We start from the raw sequence: 22,128 nt of genomic DNA, 5'->3' as shown, positions 1-22,128 counted from the left end.
GGGAGGAATCACAACACAGTAATTGGTATGTGAAGATAACTCAGATATGCAGTATGGCCAGAGCATAGGTATATGCGAGAAGATTAGAATAAAATAAGTTTCACAAAATCAACAAAAACTAGGTGAAGAGGGCTATTTAAAGCACTATGTTCAGGATTTTGTACTTATTTCTAGTGCACTGGAAAACCAAGGAGGAGGTACATAACTTGATTTACATTGTAAATCAAACCTGTTGCTGTGAAATGATAGAGAAAGAAAAAGCGGGCTAATTTTAGTGTGGTCTACAGGAAAGCCTATGGTGGCTTTGACTGGATAGTTGCAATGGAGAAGTAAATACTTTAAAGATATATTCAAATTATATGTCAACATTCTGTTCATTCATAAATACTCATATAGTAGAACCAACAGGATTTGTGAAATCTGAAAAAGGTGAGGGTTGGGGCCATAGTAGGCTAAACCTCTGCCTGCGGTGCCAGCATCCCATCTGAGTGCAGGTTTGTGTCCTGGCTGCTCCACTTCTGATCCAGCTCCCTGCTGTGGCCTGGAAAAGTAATGGAAGATCGCCCAAGTCCTTGGGCCCTTGCGCTCATGTTGGGGACCCAGAGGAGGCTCCTGGATCTTGTCTTCAGATAGGCCCAGCTCTGGCCGTTGCAGCAGTTTGGGGAGTGAACCAGCAGATGAAAGACCTTTCTCTCTGCCTCTTCCTCTCTCTGTAAATCTACATTTCAAAAAAAATAAATAAAATCTTTATAAAAAGAAACAAAAGGTGAGAGTTGAGGGATTATTATGAACTCTATACTTTTTTGCATTTTGTTAATTACTTTATTTTACATAATTTCTAGTAGAAAATGTACATGTTAAAGCTCTTGCTGCATTTTGACCATGGCCTTGTCTAAATATGATCAGAGTCAGTGAACTCAGGGGGCTTCCATAGCCTTGGCAGCTCATGACAAGAGCCTAGGGTGATTACTGAGGCCATAAACAAGAGTGTCAATTTGTTAAGTCAACAACAGGAGTCACTGTGCACTTACTCCTCATGTAGGATCTTTGTCCTTAGTGTGCTGTACATTGAGATTTAATGCTATAACTAGTACTCAAACAGTATTTTTCACTTTATGTTTCTGTGTGGGAGCAAACTGTTGAAATCTTTACTTAATGTATGCTAAACTGATCTTCTGTATATAAAGAGAACCGAAAATGAATCTTGATGTGAATGGAAGGGGGGAGGGAGCAGGAAAGGGGAGGGTTGTGGGTGGGAGGGACGTTGTGGGGGGGGAAGCCAATGTAATCCATAAGCTGTACTTTGGAAATTTATATTCATTAAATAAAAGTTAAAATAAAAGCTCTTGCTGCATATTGCTGAATTGTCTCATCAAATATATGATGTCACATCAAAAGTTCATGGAAAATGGAATTAAAAGATGCATTTATTTGGGTACAAAAACTTCAAAATTCATCACATGAAGAGTTTTCAAAAAGTCATGGTGAATATTAAGAATTCCAAACATTTTTTGCATCTAAATAATTTATATTTTAACTTCACTTCTTTAAAAATACTCTCATGTGTCGCTCCCCATCTTCGTGGAGGAACGACACAGGACCCTGCGCTGTTCTTTCGTCTGCTCGGCCCTCCCCGGGTTTGCTGCTGGTTCTTCCAGGGTTGGCTACTGTCCCTTCCACCTCCGTGGAAGGGCGGTTCCCCCTGCCACATTCCCCACTTCCGCAGGGAAGCGGCACACCGCCGGCCGGCTCTCTCGGGGGCTGCACAGGTGTTCCTTCAGATGTTCCCCTTAGATGTTCCTGGTGCATGCCGTCTCTCTCCTCCTTTATAGTCCTCCTCCGCCAATCCCAACTCTGCTACCCACACGCCAAGTACACTGCTCTCCTCCAATCAGGAGCAGGTCCCACAGTTTATTGGCTGAACTGGAGGCAGCTGTGTAGAAGCTGTTTCCCTTCTCAGCGCCATATTGTGGGAAAGCAGATGCATAGAATAAGTCTTAATTCCAGTAACTTAGTCTAGTCCGAGTTGCTCCCAGTTGCTCCCCACATCATGTGTATCAATTCATTTTCCTACAAGATGTGTAAGATATTTTCTAAAATTCTGGCTTTTAAAACATTATTTTATGGCTTTCTTAAATTACCTAAATAATAGTAGTTTGTATGTGTATATGTGAATAATAGTAATAATAGTAATTTGTATATATATATATGTGAATCCCTCTTTTCTTTGCATTAACAAAATATTATTTATTTCAGAGTAAATTTTACCTCCTTTCATGGAGTTTTCTCTCCATATTAAGATTTTAAGTTCCTTTAGGGTAGAGCCTAGTGTTATGTGTATATATTTGCTAAAGCATGTAATACAATGCTGAGTTTAAATGATGCTTATTAATTGCTTAATTATTGTTTTACTGACATTTCACTTCTCAGAATTTACATCATGGTTATATTATTATATATCTTAGATACAATATTATACATTATATATCTAATACAATATCTAATAATTATAATTATATATCACATATATTACATAATTAATGATATTGATTAATGAATGTTATTAATTAATTAATGATATATAATTACATAATTAATATTATTATACTATATTATATCTATAATGTATTGTGCATATATTATAATATATTATATTATATTACATTATATTATATTATAACATAATGTTGGTCCTAAGAAGAGATGAAAAAATTATTTAGTGCCTGTCCTTAGAGGCATGGACACAGAGAATATCTCTGTTTAACAACTATATTTTTTAGAATGTGGCATATATTATAAATGATATAAAGTATAAAACAAATGATGAGTATAAATGGAAATTCCATCAGATATTAGTGAAGAGAGTGATCAGTATGATTCAGCATGGGCAGGAAAGGTGGAGGTTAGCCACGGATAGATTCAGAGATACGGCAAAGTAAGATAGTATTATAGACAGGGAGATTAACAGAGCCTTATTGGGAATGTAGAAACATTATGGAAAAAAAATACTTGATTGATTCTTTTTAGCAACTGTCATAACCCAAGAGAATAATGTAGAAATTTAAATAATGGAAAATAGGATAGCTTTGGGGTAGAAAGACAAACATAATTGAAGATGAAAGGTAAGAAGGATGTTAGTTTGCACTACGGACCCCTAGAAATATCTGTGTGTGAAATTGAGGAATTTGAGAGATGCGGGGGAAGACAGACTTTGACAAAAAATTCCCTTTCCACATTTGACAAAATAATGAGAATGACAACTAACATATGTGCCAGGAACTTTTCTATGTGTTTTACAATTATGTTTCACATATAAACTTAACAACATAAAGGTACCTTCATTTTGTAGATAAAGAAACTGAGACACAGAGAGAACATATAACATGTCAAAGGTCAGACAGAAGTTATATGATAGAGCTAATTTTCACAACCAAACAGTCTGTACAAAATGAAGTTTTGAAGTATATTTATGTTGTGGAGTGGTTAAATCTAACTAGGTAACGTGTGTATTACTACAGTTATTATTTTTGTGGCAAGAAAACTTCCTTTCCATTCACTTAACATTTTAAAGGAATATATATTATTATGTTGTATAAAATAATAAGTATAATTTTATCTGTAAATTAAAAATAAAACTCAGAAAAATCATTAAAATAATCCAAATCAATCTGATTCCAAAGTCTGCATCACAAGCCCCACCCCTTAGTCCTCCTATGATGCTGAGGGGTGAAGGTACATGAAAGACTACTAATGGAAGCAAAGGAGAGATTTAAAAGGAGCAAACAAATAAAAGGAGTATAAATTTGTAGAAAATACTTATTACAAGCCAGTTTGTGGCAGTTATATGTGTGTGTATGTGTTCAATATGCGGCCTATTATGATCATCTTAGAGGAAAGCAAATACTTACTGCCTTTAAAAATCTTCATGTTAGTACATATTAGTAAGGAATCAAAAAGGCACTTGATAGAGTAAATGTAAGTGAAGGCCAGAGGGGAAATTTCAGAGTTAAAAGTTGGATATGCAGGCAGGCATTTTGTGTGATTAATACCTTGCTTGTGATGCCTGCATACCTCAGAGAGCCTAGGTTTAAGTTGTGGCTCTGCTTCTGATTCTGGCTTCCTTTTAATGTGCACCCTGGGAGGCAGCAGATGATGGCTCAAGTACTTTGGTTCGTGCCAGATACCTGGGCAATCCAGCCTGAGTTCCAGGATCCTGGCCCAGTCTCACCTATTATGGGCATTTGAACCAGCAGATTGATGACATCTGTCTCTGTCTTTCTGCCTTTCAAAAATAAAAAAAATCTCTTGCCTTAAAGATTTTGAATATGGAGCCATCAGATGTAATGTCAATACTCTAATTTGTATCTGTGCATTTAGGTGACTAAATTGGAGTGTTGACAGTCACTGGAATTAATGGTGACTTTGAGATGACAGTGACTAAAGAGAAACTTGAATAAAAAAAACCTGACTTCTTTTTCTCCTACAAATAAACTAAGTGGATTCTGCTGTATTTATTTATATGACACCTACTTTGATCCCACCAAAATACCTATTTTTATGCCTAGGTTAGCAGTTTTGCTTTGCTAAGAAACCATAATTTAAAAAAAATGTAATTTTCTGCATTTCCATTGCTGTTGTCCTCCATCCTGTGCCATGCCAGTACATTTATGGCTTACTCTAAGCAAAATACTAGTTCAAAATCATGGGGAAAGTACAGATACATAATAGGTGTCTTATGGAAGGCAAGTCTGAGATTTCAACTCTGTCACATTAACTTGCAATGATTTCGTTTTCTTTTGCTGCCATGATTTGGCTTTAACTTCACCCACTGAAAGTCTGCAGGACTCTTTTTAAGGTCTAGGCAGTACAACAACTAATGACTCCATACAAGAAGTCTTCTTTCTTTAAGGAATACTAGTATATTCCCTTCCTTCCTTCCTTCCTTCCTTCCTTCCTTCCTTCCTTCCTTCCTTCCTTCCTTCCTTCCTTCCTCCCTCCCTCCCTCTCTCCCTCCCCTTCTCTCTTCCTTTTCTTTCCTTCTTTCTTTTCTTTCCTTCTTTCTTTCTTTCCTCCTTTCTTTCTTTCTTTCTCTTTCTCTCTTTCTCTTTCTCTTTCTCTTTCTCTTTCTCTTTCTCTTTCTCTTTCTCTCTCTCTCTCTCTTTCTGTCTCTCTTTCTCTCTGTCTCTCTCTCTTTCTTAACAGATAGAATTACAGGCAGTGAGAGAGAGAGACAGAGAGAAAGGTCTTCCTTCCATTGATTCACTTCCCAAATGGTCGCAACAGACGGAGCTGCGCAGATCTGAAGCCAGGAGCCAGGTGCTTCTTCCTGGTCTCCCACATGGGTGCAAGGTCCCAACCACTTGGGTCATCCTCCACTGCTTTCCCAGGCCACAGCAGAGAGCTGGACTGGAAGAGGAGCAACTGGGACTAGAACTGGAATCCATATGGGATGCTGGCACTGTAGGCGGAGGATTAACCTAGTGAGCCATGGCGCTGGCCCCACTACTATATTTTCAAGCACTTAAGAGTTGCAATGAAAAGAAGATAGTCTACCATGTCATTTCTGTTCCAATACTTTGAAGAAGCATCTGATAGTGATTTAAAAATTTTCTTTGGCATTTTGTATAAAACACTACGGTATTGTTGAGACTGAGATTTCTATTTCTCTATTATTATATTTTGCACATGTTATGCACTTAGAATCAACATGCAGGGTTAATAGTGTTTTCCAATAGAAATATTTTTGATTATTTTTATTCCTGTGATATCACTTTCAAAAATGCTAAAACTATAAGTTCTGAAGGTAAACTCAGAGCCAAAATCCAAATATGCTGTCAATTTACAAGGGGAATAGGGCTGGATTAATATTACATTATTCTTATAAATCGGAATTATGGTGGGCAATATTTCCAAAAAATCAGATACTTTCACTCAAATGGTCAAAACTATAGCTGAGATTAATAACTGGAGGAGTCATATATGGAAACATGATGAAAATCAGTGTTATACTTTCATACTCTTAATATCTATAATAGGCAACAAGTTTCAAGGGAGAATGTGTATCTAGTAGTCCATCATCTGTATTATTATCATTGGCAAATTTTGTGAAATGAATTTATTTCCAAGGAGAGTTTCAATTCTGTTCTTATACAATTATGCTCTTCTACTCTCTTCCAAAGGTAAGGTACTATATTAGTCAAGGCTATGTTGAATTTATACTAAAACCTCATTAATTTAAACTATTTTGGGAGATATGAAGGTCTGAATGGCGGAATGTTTTTTTTTTAAAGTCGTTTTGTACACAATACATTAATGGGGAGAGAGCATTGCCAAGGAGTGAAGTTGCTTTAATGAATAAGCATGTAATTGGAATGCCAACTATTTGTCAGAAAATATGAGCTTAAAAAACTTTGTTATCTTGAGAAGGTTATAGATGTCTTATTATCTCCTGAGGTATACTTAATAAAGCCTATTTTCATATATACAACAAAAGAAAACAACAGTCCTTATATTGATCTTTTCCTTGCCTAAACAATGTTCCTGATCCTTTCTTTGGAAGTCACTTCTTACACTTTGCTTTTCATTTTGTATCTGATATGAGCAATAGTACCTTGCATTCTGAGGCTGCTTTCAATTAGATTGCTAACGTCAGACCCTTTTGTGTTATGCTCACAATCTCCAGGTAGCCACTGATGTGGTTAATTCTTTTTCCTGCAGTTACCACCCAGGCAGAGCCTCTATAAACAAATTATGTACCTGTGTTACTCAAACATGTGATTGTTTTAATTACAAACTCTAAATTTATGAAGTCTAAAAACTACTTGCAAATAAAACATGGTCATATATCTGGGGAGAAGCTCCCTGGATTAAAAAAATGTGCAAAGTGCTTGCCTTCATCAGTTTACTAATATTTACCTAAGAGAGATTCATTTTTTAGCATATGATATTGTAACATACTAAAGGTAACAACCTACTAGGAAAATAATATTTTAAAAATCATTTACATATATCATATATATTCCATAATACATATACTCATATAATTAAAAAACTTGTAGATCATATTTTGATAAGGATACCATTTATGCATTTATGCATGAGTAGTACTTATCATCTGATTGTTGACCCCTTGAAATGTAATAGAGAAAATGCAGCATATTCCTCATGCCATGTAATGCTTTCTTCTCTTCGACTAGATTTCTAGATGTTAGCATCCTCCAGTATTCATCCTTAAACCTATCCTCTAGGTACACTCACTCTCTTTATGATCTCATCCTGTCTCATTGATTTAAAATAATCGTTATGCTGAGGATTCTCAAATAAATTTATCTAGATAGGACCATCCCCCTGAACTCCACTCAGATATCCAAATGCCTATTTGGCTTTTCTACATAGTAACCTATTTAAATGTAGCCAAATCACATCAATCCTGTGCTTAAAATGCTGAAATGTATTCCAATTTGACCTAGAGGAAAATCTATTTTCCTTAGCATGAGCTAAGGACCCTCATATCACTCCTCCTATACTATCTTAACTTTATTTTAAATGATTTATTCATTTATTTGAAGTCAGAGTTACAGACACTGAAGGAGAGAGAGAGAGAGAGAGAGAGAGAGAGGGAATCTTCCATTCACTGGTTCACTCCTCAGATGGCCACAACTACTGGGGCTGAGCCAGGCTGAAAACGGGTCCAGGAGCTTCACTCAGGATTCCCACATGGATGTTGGGACCCAAGCACTTGGGCAATCTTCTCCTGCTTTTCCCAGGCCATTAGCAGGGAGCTAGATCGGAAGTGGAACACCTGGGGCTTGAACCGGTGGCCATGTAGGTGCCTGGCATTGTAGGCAAAGACTTGACCAGCTACATCACAACAGGAGTCTCTTAACCTTACTTTTGATCACTACTCCTAGATCACTCAGTTTTAACCTTATTGGTCTCCTTGCTATTCCTTGAATGCAGTAAGCATGCTTCTATTAAGGGCTTTGTGCTGGCTGTACATGGCCTGAATAGTTGCCCCAATACTCTTGGTGGCTAAATATTTCACTTTCTTTTTTTTTTTAATCTAATGGAGCTTCCTCTTCTGATCTACTTATTTAAAATCACGATGTCCCCCTTCTCATCACCACCTAGTACTCACAATATTTTATATTCTTCTCTACTTTTTTTGACATAGCATTTTCACCTTCTGGTATATCACGGACAGATTTTATTTATTATTTATTTTGTGTCTCATGTTGCTAGAATATAGGCCACATGAAGGCAAGAATAGCAGTTTATTGTGTTCATTGATATAGCTCAAAGACCCAGGTAAGACATATAATATGTTCTCAATAAGCATGCTGGATGAATAATAGTTTTGACAAAATTAACTGATCATTGGGCCTTAAAGATATATTTTTCCCCAAAATCATACTAATGAACAGAAGTACAAAAATATGATTATTTACAAAATAATTCACTTTTCAAGGCATTAAACAGCAATTGTGGTTATCATTTGTAAAATATTTTTTATTTTATTTGAATGACAGAGTTACAGAGAGGGAGAGAGAGAGAGAGAGCAGGAGAGATAGAGATGTAGATGATGTAGAGATGTAGATGGGAATCGAACACCAGATCATATGGGATGCCAGTGCTGCAAGTGGCAGCTTAACCAGCTTTGTCACAGAGCAGACCCCATGGGTATCTATTTTTTTTTTAAGAGGAAGGGAGGTAAATTGGAGTGCATGAAGAGAGGATTAGTGAAATGGCAAATTTGCCACAAAACTATGTGACTGGAATATCAAATCTATATATACTGTAATAAAGGGGAAGAGAAACCTAGGTAAAATATTAAATGCCTTGCCAAGGTCATAGTCTTCATTTTAAAGCCCTCTTATGAACTATTTAATGGATTCCATGCATTTGTTGAGTAGTTTCTCTGAAAGTGTGTTATGAGAAACTGCAGTTCCAAAATGCAGCAATATATATTCTGGAGTAAAAGGATACCAGGACCTTTGAGGCTGTGGCCTTACCTCTGATAATCCCTTCACAAATCAGATTGTACAGTTTGTATATAAAACCTACTTCTTGAGGAAATTTTTGGCTTAATTTTTTAATATTTTATAGTAATATAAATTATTTTATATATGTAATATAGAGCATTAAAATGATCAAAAAGTAGAAGCACTTGGAAATGGATACCATTTTCAATTAAGTTTTGGAAAATCAACATTAAAGTTAAATGAATATTCTTATCAATTGGATTTTAAGGCTTTCATATACAGATGATTTTGAATCACCAGAGTTGGGAGTAAATACTTACCATATTCTGAATACATCTGTCTGCAAAAATTTCTTTTCTTTTTTATACCCAGAGTATCTTATGTATTTACTGCTCTGTAGAGTACATTTTAGATGTAGAAGTTACATATGAAGTTGTGAGGAGGCTGATTTCACACAAATTAAGTAAAAATGTTTTATTAAGGCTCTTCAGTCATCAACTTTTCTTTTTTGAGATACTAAACTCCCTCGCAATGGATTATTCAAACAAATTAAATGATCACTAGTTAGATACACTGTAGAGGGAGTGCTCCTATATTGAAAAGGTGACTGGGTACTCAGAGGTACTTTTCAGCTGTGAATTTCTATTGTTATATAATTTATAAGACTTGATGAGATTGCCACTAAGATCTTTATTGCTATATCTAAGAAGAACAGCAGGCATCTTATTAACTGTAGTAAGAATTAAATTTAGTCATTTTGGTTGACTGCTCCAGGGTGGATACATTTAGTCTTTTTATGAGAGTATTTTAGGCATGGAAAACCAAGAAACCCTGGGAAAAAATAAATAAATAATAAAAAAACCCTAAATGAAAGATCACTGCAAGTGAGATCCCAGTGGAAAGAACAGGCCATCAAAGTAGGAGGTACCTTTCTCTGAAGGGAGGAGAGAACTTCCACTTTGACTACGACCTTGTCTAAATATGATCAGAGTCGGTGAACTCAAAAGGCTTCCATAGCCTTGGCAACTCATGACAAGAGCTTAGCGTGATTACTGACGCCATAAACAAGACTGTCAATTGTTAAGTCAACAACAGAAGTCACTGTGCACTTTCTCCTCATGTAGGATCTCTGTCCTTAATGTGTTGTTCAATGTGAATTAATGCTATAACTAATACTCACACAATGTTTTACACTTTGTTTTTCTGTGTGGGTGAAATCTTTACTTAATATATACTAAGTTGATCTTCTGTATATAAAGATAATTGAAAATGAATCTTGATGTGAGTGGAATGGGAGAGGGAGTGAGAGATGGGAGTGTTGCGGGTGGGAGGGAAGTTATGGGGGGGAAAAAGCCACTGTAATCCAAAAGCTGTACTTTGGAAATTTATATTTATTAAATAAAAGTTAAAGTAAAAAATTTCTTTTTATATTTGAAAGGCAGAGAGAGAGAGGGAGGGAAGAAGTGAGAGAGAGAGAGAGAGTAAGAGCAAGACCAAGGAAGAGAGAGAGAGAGAGTGGATTGATTGATTCTATTCACCGGTTCACTTCCCAACAGTCCCAACCCAGGAGCCGAGAATTCCACTGGAGTCTCATGTGAATGACAGGGATGCTCAAGTGCCTTGGCCATCCTCTGCTGCTTTCCTGGTGCATGAGCAGGGAGCTGGATTGGAAGCAGAATAGGCAGGATGCAAACCAGTGCTCTGATACGAGATGCTGGCGTTGCGGATGGCAGCTTAACCTGTGTCAGATGGCAGCCCCCTAATTTCTTATAATAATAAAAAAATAAACGGACCTAAGGAAGAAAAGTGGATAGTTCTCTTTTTAAAATATAAGGTGGACATATTTCTTATCAAGCAATATTAATTTTCTCATTAAAGTATACATTAAGGGAACAGTAGAATAAATAATTTCTCTGGAAGTACTGAATCTCTAACTTGAGGTAGATACCACTAGCATAAATGTCTGAATTCTGATCTTTTTTCTTTAAAATGAATCTAAATTTTCATTGTAATCTATATTAAATGAAAAATTCTTCAAATGAAGGACATTTGTGATATTTAAGGCACAGTATTGGAAATCTCTCAAGTAGTGCTGCAAACATTTGGTTTCTTTTTTGAACAGGCATTGTTTTGCCCATTGCATAATGCACAACACTTTTGCTTTCAGCAAGCTTAATGTCTTACCTGTTATGGATACTAAAGAAAAGTTTTGTGTTATGGTCAGGAATTTAAAATGGATCAGCTTTGAAAAACATTCAGATTCTCAGAATATGTACCAATCTATTGAATCAATATTTCAGCAGAATATGATCTGGAGATCTCAATGTTAAAAAAGCTTCCCAGGTAATTTTCATGTATGTACAGGTTTTAGAAGCACTATATTATGTAACTATAAACTTCCTTTCAATTCTATCATACTATAATATTACAAAGCTTTTCAGTATCAAGATTTGAAACAGATAACTAATCCGAATTCCTAATCCCTCCGGATTCTGATTAATTGAAGTTTAAATATAATAAAGGTTTTCCTGAAATCATTTTATAATTTTAAAGGCTTTTAAACTTTAATAACAGATTGCAAGTATGACAGAAGCAATCTGAAAATGACATTTAAAGGCAAATTGAATTTTCTTCTATCAGCCGATATAGATCTCATGTGTATGACTACAGGACATTGTTTACCATCACTTGTCACCAGATATGAAATAAAAATATGATTCAGGAAATTGTTTAATATAGCTGACTTAAAACTCTAATCAATTTGATTTTTTAAAACTATTTACTCACTTTCTATCGTACCTATCACAAATGTTACTTGTTAATAACATTTCAAAGTATACAAGAACTTTCTAAACCCCTTATTTATGGCTTTGCTTGTGTTCTTTAAAATGTTTAGAATTCTAGAATAGATTATTTTCTCAGTGGACATCTCTATAGACATTAGGGTATTAAAGAGAACCAGAAATGAACAGTATTAAAATCAGTAAAAACAGATTTATTGTACAAACTATTGCAAAAGGTTGAAAAGATACCTCAGCACAGGAATAAGCTCAATTCTTAATTTAAAAAAGGGGAAAGTGGGGATTTATAGCCACGAAACAGGCTCAGGTGGGGAGACAGCGCTGTGGTTTAAGGTAAAGCCGCTGCCTGCAGTGCTGGCATCCCATATGGGTGCCGGTTCTAGTCCCGGCTGCTCCTCTTCCAATTCAGCTCTCTGCTATGGCCTGGGAAAGCAGTAGAAGACGGCCCAAGTCCTTGGGCCCCTGCACCCAGGTGAGAGACCTGGAGGAAGCTCCTGGACCCTGGATTAGGATCAGCACATCTACTGCTGTTGTAGCCAACTGGGGAGTGAACCAGCAGATGGAAGACCTCTCTCTCTCTGCCTCTCTGCCTCTCCTTCTCTCTCTATGTAACTCTGACTTTTAAATAAATATTTTAAAAAAAGAAACAGACTGGGGGCAGAAGAAGGAATTTTACTAAGAGGAAACATCACTGATGGTGGGGGTGGAGTGAGGACAGGACTGGGATGGTAGAGAATTCTGGATAAACCAGACCTAATGGGATTCTTCTTGAAGGCAGGAAAGAATGATCAAATGTTAAAGGGTGGAGGTAAGGCAGTAAAGAAATTCACCAGCTACTGAGCATGATCAAATATCAAGGGTTAGGAGTCTCTCTAAATTGACTTAGCAAAATGCTTGATAAAATTGGATAACACGGACTTAATGGGATGGACACCAGGGTCAAGTTCTAGAGGGTTTAGAAAAATCTCATTGAAATTTATTTATTCAAGGGGATTGTCTTTGTTAAAGGAAAACAGTGTTGTGGGTAGAATTGACTTTTTGAGGTCTGGGTATACAATTTTGAATGTGACTACAAAATGGCTGCAAAATTGGTCATTTTTCTTTTGAATTGCTCATCATCTATAAAAATTGCATTTGCGTGTGTGGATATTTCTTGGCCTAATACCAAATACCAGCGAATCACAATTATCGTTTTGACTTTTTATCTTTAGGCTAAAAAATACTTAAGATATTAAGCAAGATTTGATATTTTTCACTTTTTTCTCTGCAAACCAATTAATTTCATTCAGTTTAGGAGATCCTGCTGGGGATCTATAGGCTGCTCTGAGTGTCTCATAGCTGCCTTGGTGCAATGACTTGAAAGTAGGTTCAGGGTGATTCAGATATAACCTGACATTAGCAGGAGGGCAAAGCTGCACATCCATGCTGTGTTTGTGTTCCAAATCTTACCATTAGATATTTTAAAATTCTTTCTTTTTTTTTTCTTTTTTAGACATTTATTCATTTATTTGAAAGGCAGAGTTACAGAGAGGCAGAGGCAGAAAGAGAGTGAGGTCTTCCATCCCCTGGTTCAATCGCCAGGTGGCTGCAAAGGCTAGAGCTGCGCCGATCCAAAGCCAGGAGCCAGGAGCTTCTTCCAGGTCTCCCATGCAGGTGCAGGGGCACAAGGACTTGGGCCATCTTCTGCTGCTTTCCCAGGCTATAACAGAGAGCTGGACTGGAAGTGGAGCAGCCAGGACTCGAACCGGCGCCCATATGGGATGCTAGCACTGCAGGCGGCGGCTTTAGCAGCTACTCCACAGCACTGGCCCCCATTACAATTATTTCGTGACATCCAAATCAAACTCTTGTGGACAAAGATCATACCCCAGAACAGTACATAGAAAGTGCTCAATAAAACCTTGATTGTTTCAATTCCTGAGATTGACAGAAATGTAAATTAAGGACCATTTTGGACTTACTGTATTTTCCCCACCATTATGCTTCCTGCATTTCTTTCAACACATCAATTAAGCAGGTTTTTTTTTTTATTTGCTAATACTGTTTCCCGTTGCTAGTGTAGCCATTTATTTTGTACATTTTCTTGTTTCTTGAGTCTCATCTTTCCAGGGCACTTCCCAGGAACTGTTCTTCCACAAATTTCCTATTTCTCTCCTTTTATATATTTTTCTAAAATAGTTCTTCTTGCCAACTTGAATATACATTTTTTTAAAGTTTTTAAGTTTTGACTAAACTGTAGCCAATTAAGTACAGGACTCATTTTCTGTATCATCTCTGTATGTGACACAATTCTGAGCATAACATAGGCCTTCAGGAAGGATGCTGTATTTTAAAAATGTAACAAAGTTTATAAAATAACTTTTAGTTCACAGAAAAGTTGGGAAGAAAGTAGAGAAGCCCTTTATGCTCTTTATTTTTTCATGTGTACAGCCTCCCCCACTATTAACTTCTGCTGCCACAGTGGTACATTTGTTAAAATTAATTAACTTGTATGGAAACACCATATTACCCAAAGTTTATAGTTTACATTAGGGTTCACTATTGGTGTTGTATATTATCTGGGATTTGACAAGTATAGAAAAGTGTATATCCATCATTTTGGAATTACACACAAAATAATTTCTCTGACCTAAAAGTCCTCTGTGCTTGATATATTCATTCTTTACTCCCTGGAAATCACTGATCTTTTTACTCTATTATTTCTCTTTTCTAGAATATCACACAGTTGAAATCATACTGAATGGAGCTTTGTCATATTGTCTCTTTTCATATAGTTATATTCATTTTAGATACTTCTGTGATAATTGTGACATATTGGCTCATTTCTTGTTAACACTGAATAATGAGCTATTATCAAGATGTATCAGAGATGTCGATTCACCTATTGATTGACACCTTGATGGCCTAAACATTTTGACAATTGTGATTAAAGATGCTATAAATTTCTGTGTACAAGTTTTATGTGGACATGAGTTACAATTCATTTTAAAAATAATATGGAGTATGATTGATGAAATATGGTAAGATTATGGTTAATTTTGTAAGAAACTGCCAAACAAACAAAGTGGCTATATATATTTAGTGATCATACATGGTAGCTCCTGCTGGTGCACATCCTCACCTGCATTTAATGCTGTCAGTGTTTTGGATTTTGGTTATTCCAATATATGTAGTAATATCCAATTGTTGTTTTAATTTGCAATTCTCTAACAGTGTTTCATTGAACAGCTTTTCATATGCTTACTGATATTCTATACATCTTCTTTGGTGAGTTGCCTTTTCATAACTTTTGTCCAACTTTTAATTTGTTTGTTAATTTTCTTGTTGATATTTAAGAAGTTTCTGTATATTTTGGAGAAGAATTATTCATCAGACATATTTTTGCAAATATTGAATTTCAGTCTATGTCTTGTCTTTTCAATATCTTTACATTGTTTTACACAGAAAAGATACTTTTACTTATAATTAAGTACAAACTCTCAAATGTTTCTTTCATGGATAAAGTCTTTGATGTTGATTTTAAAAAGAAGTGATCACCAGGCTGGCGCCGCGGCTCATTTGGCTAATCCTCCACCTGCAGCACCGGCACCCTGGGTTCTAGTCCCGGTTGGGGTGCCGGTTCTAGTCCCGGTTGCTCCTCTTCCAGTCCAGCTCTCTGCTGTGGCCCGGGAAGGCAGTGGAGGATGGCCCAAGTGCTTGGGCCCTGCACCCGCATGGGAGACCAGGAGGAAGCACCTGGCTCCTGGCTTGGGATCGGCGCAACGCACCGGCCATAGCAACTATTTGGGGGGGTGAACCAATGGAAGTAAGACCTTTCTCTGTCTCTATCTCTCTCACTGTCTAACTCCGCCTGTCCAAAAAAAAAAAAAAAAAAAGAAGTGATCACCATATTCATGGTCATCTGTATTTTCTTCTGTGATACACAAAAAAGTTTTATAGATTTGCATTTTACATTTAAATTTGCATTTTACAATTTCAGTTAATTTTTGGGATGGTGTAAGCGTGGCATACATATGTGCAGTTTTTTCATGTGTATGTTCAGTTATTCCTGGACTATTCGTTGAAATATTGTCTTCATTCCATCATATTTTTTGTTCTTTATTCAAAGATCAGTTGACAGTAGTTATATGGAGCTACTTCTGGATGCTGTATTCTGTTCCATCAAAATATTTATTTCTAGCCGGCGCCGTGGCTCAATAGGCTAATCCTCCACCTTGCGGCGCCGGCACACCGGGTTCTAGTCCCGGTTGGGGCGCCGGATTCTGTCCCGGTTGCCCCTCTTCCAGGCCAGCTCTCTGCTATGGCCAGGGAGTGCAGTGGAGGATGGCCCAGGTGCTTGGGCCCTGCACCCCATGGGAGACCAGGAAAAGCACCTGGCTCCTGGCTCCTGCCAGGATCAGCGCGGTGCGCCGGCTGCAGCGGCGGCCATTGGAGGGTGAACCAACGGCAAAGGAAGACCTTTCTCTCTGTCTCTCTCTCACTGTCCACTCTGCCTGTCAAAAAAAAAAAAAAAAAAAAATTTATTTCTGCAAATACAGTTTATTATTACCTGATTATTTTTTCATTTTTCTCATTTTAAATTTACGTAAAAATATTATATATATATATATGTATATATATATGTGTGTGTGTGTGTGTGTATATATATATATATATATATACACACAGATTTAGGGCCATAGTGATACTTCCCAACAAACCTTCCCTGCCACCTATGCTCACAACCTTCCTCTTCCTTTCTTTCTTATTTTTTCTTTAGATTTTTACAAAGACATACTTTCAGTTTATTTATTAATCATAAGCTTAAACCCCCTTTGCCCACATCCTCATCAACATTTACCTTTTTTTTTTATTTCTGTATGATAACTACTCTAACAGGGGTGAGATGAAACCTCATTGTGGATTTTGTTTGCATTTCCCTGATGGCTAGTGATCCTGAACATTTTTTCATGTGTCTGTTGGTCATTTTTTCATATGTCTGTTGGCCATTTGCATTTCACATTTACAAATGTCTGCTCATTTCTTAAATGGATTGTTTGTTTTGTTGTTGCTGAGTTCTTGAACCTATAGATTCTGGGTATTAATCCTTTATCAGTTGTACAGTTTGCAAATATTTTCTCCTATCCTGTCGATTGCCTCTTTGTTGAGTGTTTCTTTGCAGTGCAGAAGTTTGTGGTTTTTTTTTTTTAGCTTGATATAATCCCATTTGTCTATTTTTGCTTTCATTGCTTAAGTTTCTGTGTTCTTTTTCAAGAAGCTTTTGCCTATGCCAATGTCTTGCAATTTCTCCAATGTTCTCCTCTGGAAATTTGATGGCATAAGCCATAGATTTAGATCTATTTTTGAGTTGATTTTTGTATAAGGTGTAAGGTGTGGGTATTGTTTCATACTTGTGCTGATGGAAATCCAGTTTTCCCAGCACCATTTATTGAAGTGATTGTCCTTTCTTCAGGGATTGATTTTTAGCTCCTTTGTCAAATACCAGTTGATTATAAATGTATGGAATTTCTTCAAGGTTTTTATTCTGTTCCATTGCTCTACACATAGATTTTTGTGCCAGTAACAGGGTCTTTTGATTATAACTGCCCTGTAGCATGTTTCAAAATCTGGTTTTGTGAAGCCTCTGGCTTTATTTTTGTTAAGATTGCTTTTGCTACTTGGGATCTCTTGTGTTTCCATATGAATTTCAGCATCTTTTTTTCTACATCTGTGAAGAATGTCATTGGTATTTTAATTGTGGTAACATTGGATTTATAAATTGCTTTCTGTAGGATAGACATTTTGATGATATTAATTCTTACAATACATGAACATGGAAGAGTTTTCCATTTGTTGTGTCTTCTATTTGTTTCTTTAATGTTCTATAATTTACATTGTTGCAATCTTTCACATCCTTGGTTACATTTATTCCAAGGTATTTAGTTATTTTTTATGCTATTTTGAATGGGACTGATCTTGCAAGTTCTTTCTCAGCCATGGCATTGTCTGTATATACAAAGGGTATTGATTTTTTGTTTTGATTTTATTTCCTACAATTTCACCAAGCTCTCTTGTGAGTTCCAGTAATCTCTTAATAGAATCTTTTGGTTTCCCTATATATAGAAACATATCATCTGCAAACAGGGATAATTTGACTCCCTCCTATTCAATTTGTACGTCTTTGGTTTCTTTTTCTTTCCTAATGACTCTGGGTAAAACTTCCAGAATGATACTGAATAGCAATGCTGAAAGTGGATATTCTTTTCTGGTTCTAGATCTTAATGGGAATGCTTCCAAATTTTCTCCATTCAATATGATACTGACCGTGAGCTTGTCATAAATTGCCTTGATTGTGTTGAAGAATGTTCTTTCTATAGCCAATTTGCTTAAGTTTTTTTTAAATCATGAAAGTGTGTATTTTACCAAATGTTTTTCTGCATCTATTGAGATAAGCATGTAGTTTTTATTCTTTACTTTGTTAATGTGATGTATCACATTTATTGATTTGTGTATGTTGAACCATCATTGCATGCTATGGATAAATCCCACATGATCTGGTGAATGATCTTTGTGATATATTGTTGGATTTAATTAGGTAGTATTTTGTTGACGATTTTTGCATCAATGTTCATAAGGGAAATTAGTCTATAGTTCTCTTTCTTTGTTACTTCTGTTTATAGTTTTAGAATTAAGGTGATGCTGGTCTCATAGAAGGTGTCTGGAAGGATTCTCTTTCTAGTGTTTTAAACAGTTTGAGAAAAATTGGAGTTAGTTCTACATTAAAAATCTGGTAGAATTCAGCAGTGAAGTCATCTGGTCTGGGGATTTTATTTGTTGGGAAGGTCTTTATTATTGATTCAATCTCCATCTTTGTTATTGTTCTATTTAGTTTTTTTATGTCTTCATGACTCAGTTTTGGCATATTGTCTATGTCCAAGAATCTATCAATTTCTTCTAGATTCTCCAATTTGTTGGCATATAGCTGTTTGAAGTGATTTGTGATGATTATTTTTATTTCTGTGTTGTCTGTTAAAACATCTCCTTTTTCATCTTTGATTTTTTTAGATTTGGGTCTTCTCCCTTTTTTGATTAGTTTGGACAATGGTGTATCAATTTTGTTTATTTAAAAATATTTCACTGATTTCTTATATTTTGGGGGTCAATTTTGTTTATTTCTCCTATAATTTCTTCTTTCCTCCTATTAATTTAAGGTTTGATTTGTTCTTGTTGTTCTAGGTCTTTAAGATGCATTGTTAGATCATTTATTTGATACCTTTCCAGTTTCCTGATATAGGCATAAAAGCTATGAATTTCCCTGTTAACACTGCTTTTGTTGTATCCTGTACATTTTGATATGTTGTATTGCTATCTTCATTCGTTTGCAGAAATTTTTTGATTTCTCTTTTGATTTCTTCTCTTCTGATTTCAGGAGCATGCTGTTCAGTCGCCATGTGCTTGTATATATTCTACCCTCCCTCCCACCCACATCCCCATCCTTCCTCCTCGTCCCTTTCCTATTCCCATTCTTATTTTTTTACAAAAATCTGCTTTAAGTTAACTTCATACTCAAAAGATTAACCTTATACTAAGTAAAGAATTCAACAATTACTGTGAGAAAAATAAAGCACTGTTCCTCAACAGTTGAGACAAGCGCTGTTCAATATATTTTGTAACCCTTTTTCTCAGGCATTGTCCTAGAGTATATAGTATAATTTACAACTAATCTAAGCCTACTTTCAAATAGCATAATATTTTGTGAGTAGTGAAAAAATATATATATCAAAATCTTCCTTCTGCTTCTCTCCTATGCCTTATTACTGTCACTTATATTGCATTTCACGTATATATAAGTATTTGGATATAATGAGATACATTATTGTTATTGTGAACAAACTTTGATCTCTCAGATTAATGAATAAGTAAAAGAAAAGCTTTGTTTATATCTTCAGTTATTCATTCTGTAATGATCTTCATTTACTTATGCTGACCTTAGCTTCAACCCATATTATTTATCTTCTCTCTGTATAACTCCTTTTAACATTTCTGGCAATGCATGACGTTGGGAATCAAATGACCTCAATCTTTATCTGAAAAACACTTTTTTCTACTAAATATTTTGTATTGGTACAGGGACACATAACATGCAATCCAGCACCTTAACAGACCTTTGAGTGTATAAGACACTACAAGTATTGTTAACAATGGGCAAAATGTTATACAGCATATCTTTGTAAGTTATCAATCATATATAACTGAAAATTATGTCCATTGAACATAGCTAGCTCTGGCTAGAACATCCAGAACTATGTTGAATAGCAGTGGTGTGAGTGGGCATCCCTGTCTGGTACCAGATCTCAGTGGAAATGCTTCCAACTTTTCCCCATTCAATAGGATGCTGGCCGTGGGTTTTTCATAAATTGCTTTGATTGTATTGAGGAATGTTCCTTCCATACCCAGTTTGCTTAGAGTTTTCATGGTGAAAGGGTGTTGTATTTTATCAAATGCTTTCTCGGCGTCTATTGAGATAATCATATGGTTTTTCTTCTGCAGTCTGTTAATGTGGTGTATCACATTGATAGTCTTGCTCACATTAAACCATCCCTGCATACCAGGGATAAATCCCACTTGGTCTGCGTGGATGATCTTTCTGATGTGTTGTTGCATTCTATTGACCAGAATTTTATTGAGGATTTTTGCATCTATGTTCATCAGGGATATTGGTCTGTAATTCTCTTTCAACTCTGCATCTTTTTCCGGCTTAGGAATTAAGGTGATGCTGGCTTCATAGAAAGAATTTGGGAGGACTCCCTCTTTTTCGATTGTTCTGAATAGTTTGAGAAGAATTGGAGTCAGTTCTTCTTTAAATGTCTGGTAGAATTCAGCAGTGAATCCATCTGGGCCTGGGCTTTTCTTTGTTGGGAGGGCTTTTATTACTGTTTCAATTTGTGTCTCAGTTATGGGTCTGTTTAGGTTTTCGATGTCTTCCTGGTTCAATTTAGGTAGGTTGCATGAGTCCAGGAATCTACCCATTTCTGATAGGTTTCCCTGTTTGCTGGCATACAGGTCCTTGTAGTAATTTCTGATGATTCTTTTTATTTCTGTGGTGTCTGTTGTTACATTTCCTTTTTCATCTCTGATTTTATTGATTTGGGTCTTTTCTTTTTTTAGTTAGTTGGGCCAATGGGGTGTCAATTTTGTTTATTTTTTCAAAAAACCATTTCTTCGTTTGGCTGATTTTTTGTAATGTTTTTTTTTTTTTTGGATTCAATCCTGTTGATTTCTTCTCTGATTTTAATTATTTCTCTTCTCCTACTAGATTTGGGTCTGGTTTGCTGCAGGTTTTCTAGATCCATGAGATGCATTGAAAGCTCATCTATTTGGTGCCTTTCCAATTTCTTGATGTAGGCACCTATTGATATAAACTTTCCTCTTAACACTGCTTTTGCTGTATCCCATAAGTTTTGGTATGTTGTGCTGTTATCCTCATTTACTTCCAGAAAATTTTTGATTTCTCTTTTAATTTCTTCTATGACCCATTGTTCATTCAGGAGCATGTTGTTCAATCTCCATGTGTTTGCATATGCTCTAGGGATTCCTGAGTTGCTAATTTCCAACTTCATTCCTTTATGGTCTGAGAAGCTGCATGGTATGATTCTAATTCTTTTGAATTTGCTGAGACTTGCTTTATGGCCTAGTATGTGGTCAATCCTAGAGAAGGTTCCATGTACTGCTGAGAAGAATGTAAAATCTTTAGCTGTAGGATTGAAAGTTCTGTATATATCTGTTAGACCCATTTGGGGTATAGTGTCGTTTAAATCTACTGTATCCTTGTTGATCTTCTGTCCTATTGATCTGTCTATTTCTGAGAGTGGAGTATTGAAGTCCCCCAGTACTATTGTATTGGGGTCTAAGTCTCCCTTTAAGTCCGTTAACAAATCTTTTAGATAAACTGGTGCCCTGTAGTTAGGTGCATATACATTGATAATTGTTATATCTTCTTGTTGTATTAATCCCTTAATCATTATATAGTGCCCCTCTTTGTCTCTCTTAACAGTTTTTGTGGTAAAGTTTATGTTGTCCGATATTAAGATGGCTATGCCCGCTCTTTTTTCATTTCTGTTGGCATGGTATATCTTTTTCCAGCCTTTCACTTTCAGTCTGTATGCATCTTTGCTAGAAAGATGTATTTCTTGTAAGCAGCAAATAGATGGGTTTTGTTCCTTAACCCAGTCAGCCAATCTGTGTCTTTTAACTGGACAGTTCAGGCCATTAACATTCAATGTGACTACTGGTAAGTAGTAACTTTGCCCTGCCATTTACCAAAGATATTTTCTGATATATGTTTTGAACTTACTGTGATCTTTTGC

General features: G+C 36.0%; 1 protein-coding gene across 4 annotated transcripts in view; it reads left to right on the top strand.

Moving 5' to 3' along the window:
• LOC103351928 (transmembrane protein 182) overlaps positions 1 to 22,128 on the top strand; it is a 96,474-nt gene that overhangs the window by 28,371 nt on the left and 45,975 nt on the right. The window contains exon 5 of one of the 4 annotated variants that reach the window (XM_089324142.1): positions 477 to 765. The exons of the other annotated variants lie outside the window; for them this stretch is intronic. Within the exon in view, the coding sequence (XP_089180268.1) occupies positions 477 to 553 (77 nt within the window). The 3' untranslated portion in view covers positions 554 to 765. Of the gene's footprint in view, positions 1 to 476; positions 766 to 22,128 lie in introns of those variants that run through there. 4 annotated transcript variants of the gene reach the window in all.

The sequence above is a fragment of the Oryctolagus cuniculus genome, chromosome X (assembly GCF_051225735.1).
Source record: "Oryctolagus cuniculus isolate XC-2025 breed Fujian yellow rabbit chromosome X, ASM5122573v1, whole genome shotgun sequence".
NCBI classification, from domain to species: domain Eukaryota; kingdom Metazoa; phylum Chordata; class Mammalia; order Lagomorpha; family Leporidae; genus Oryctolagus; species Oryctolagus cuniculus.
This window is presented reverse-complemented; position numbering and strand designations above follow the sequence as displayed.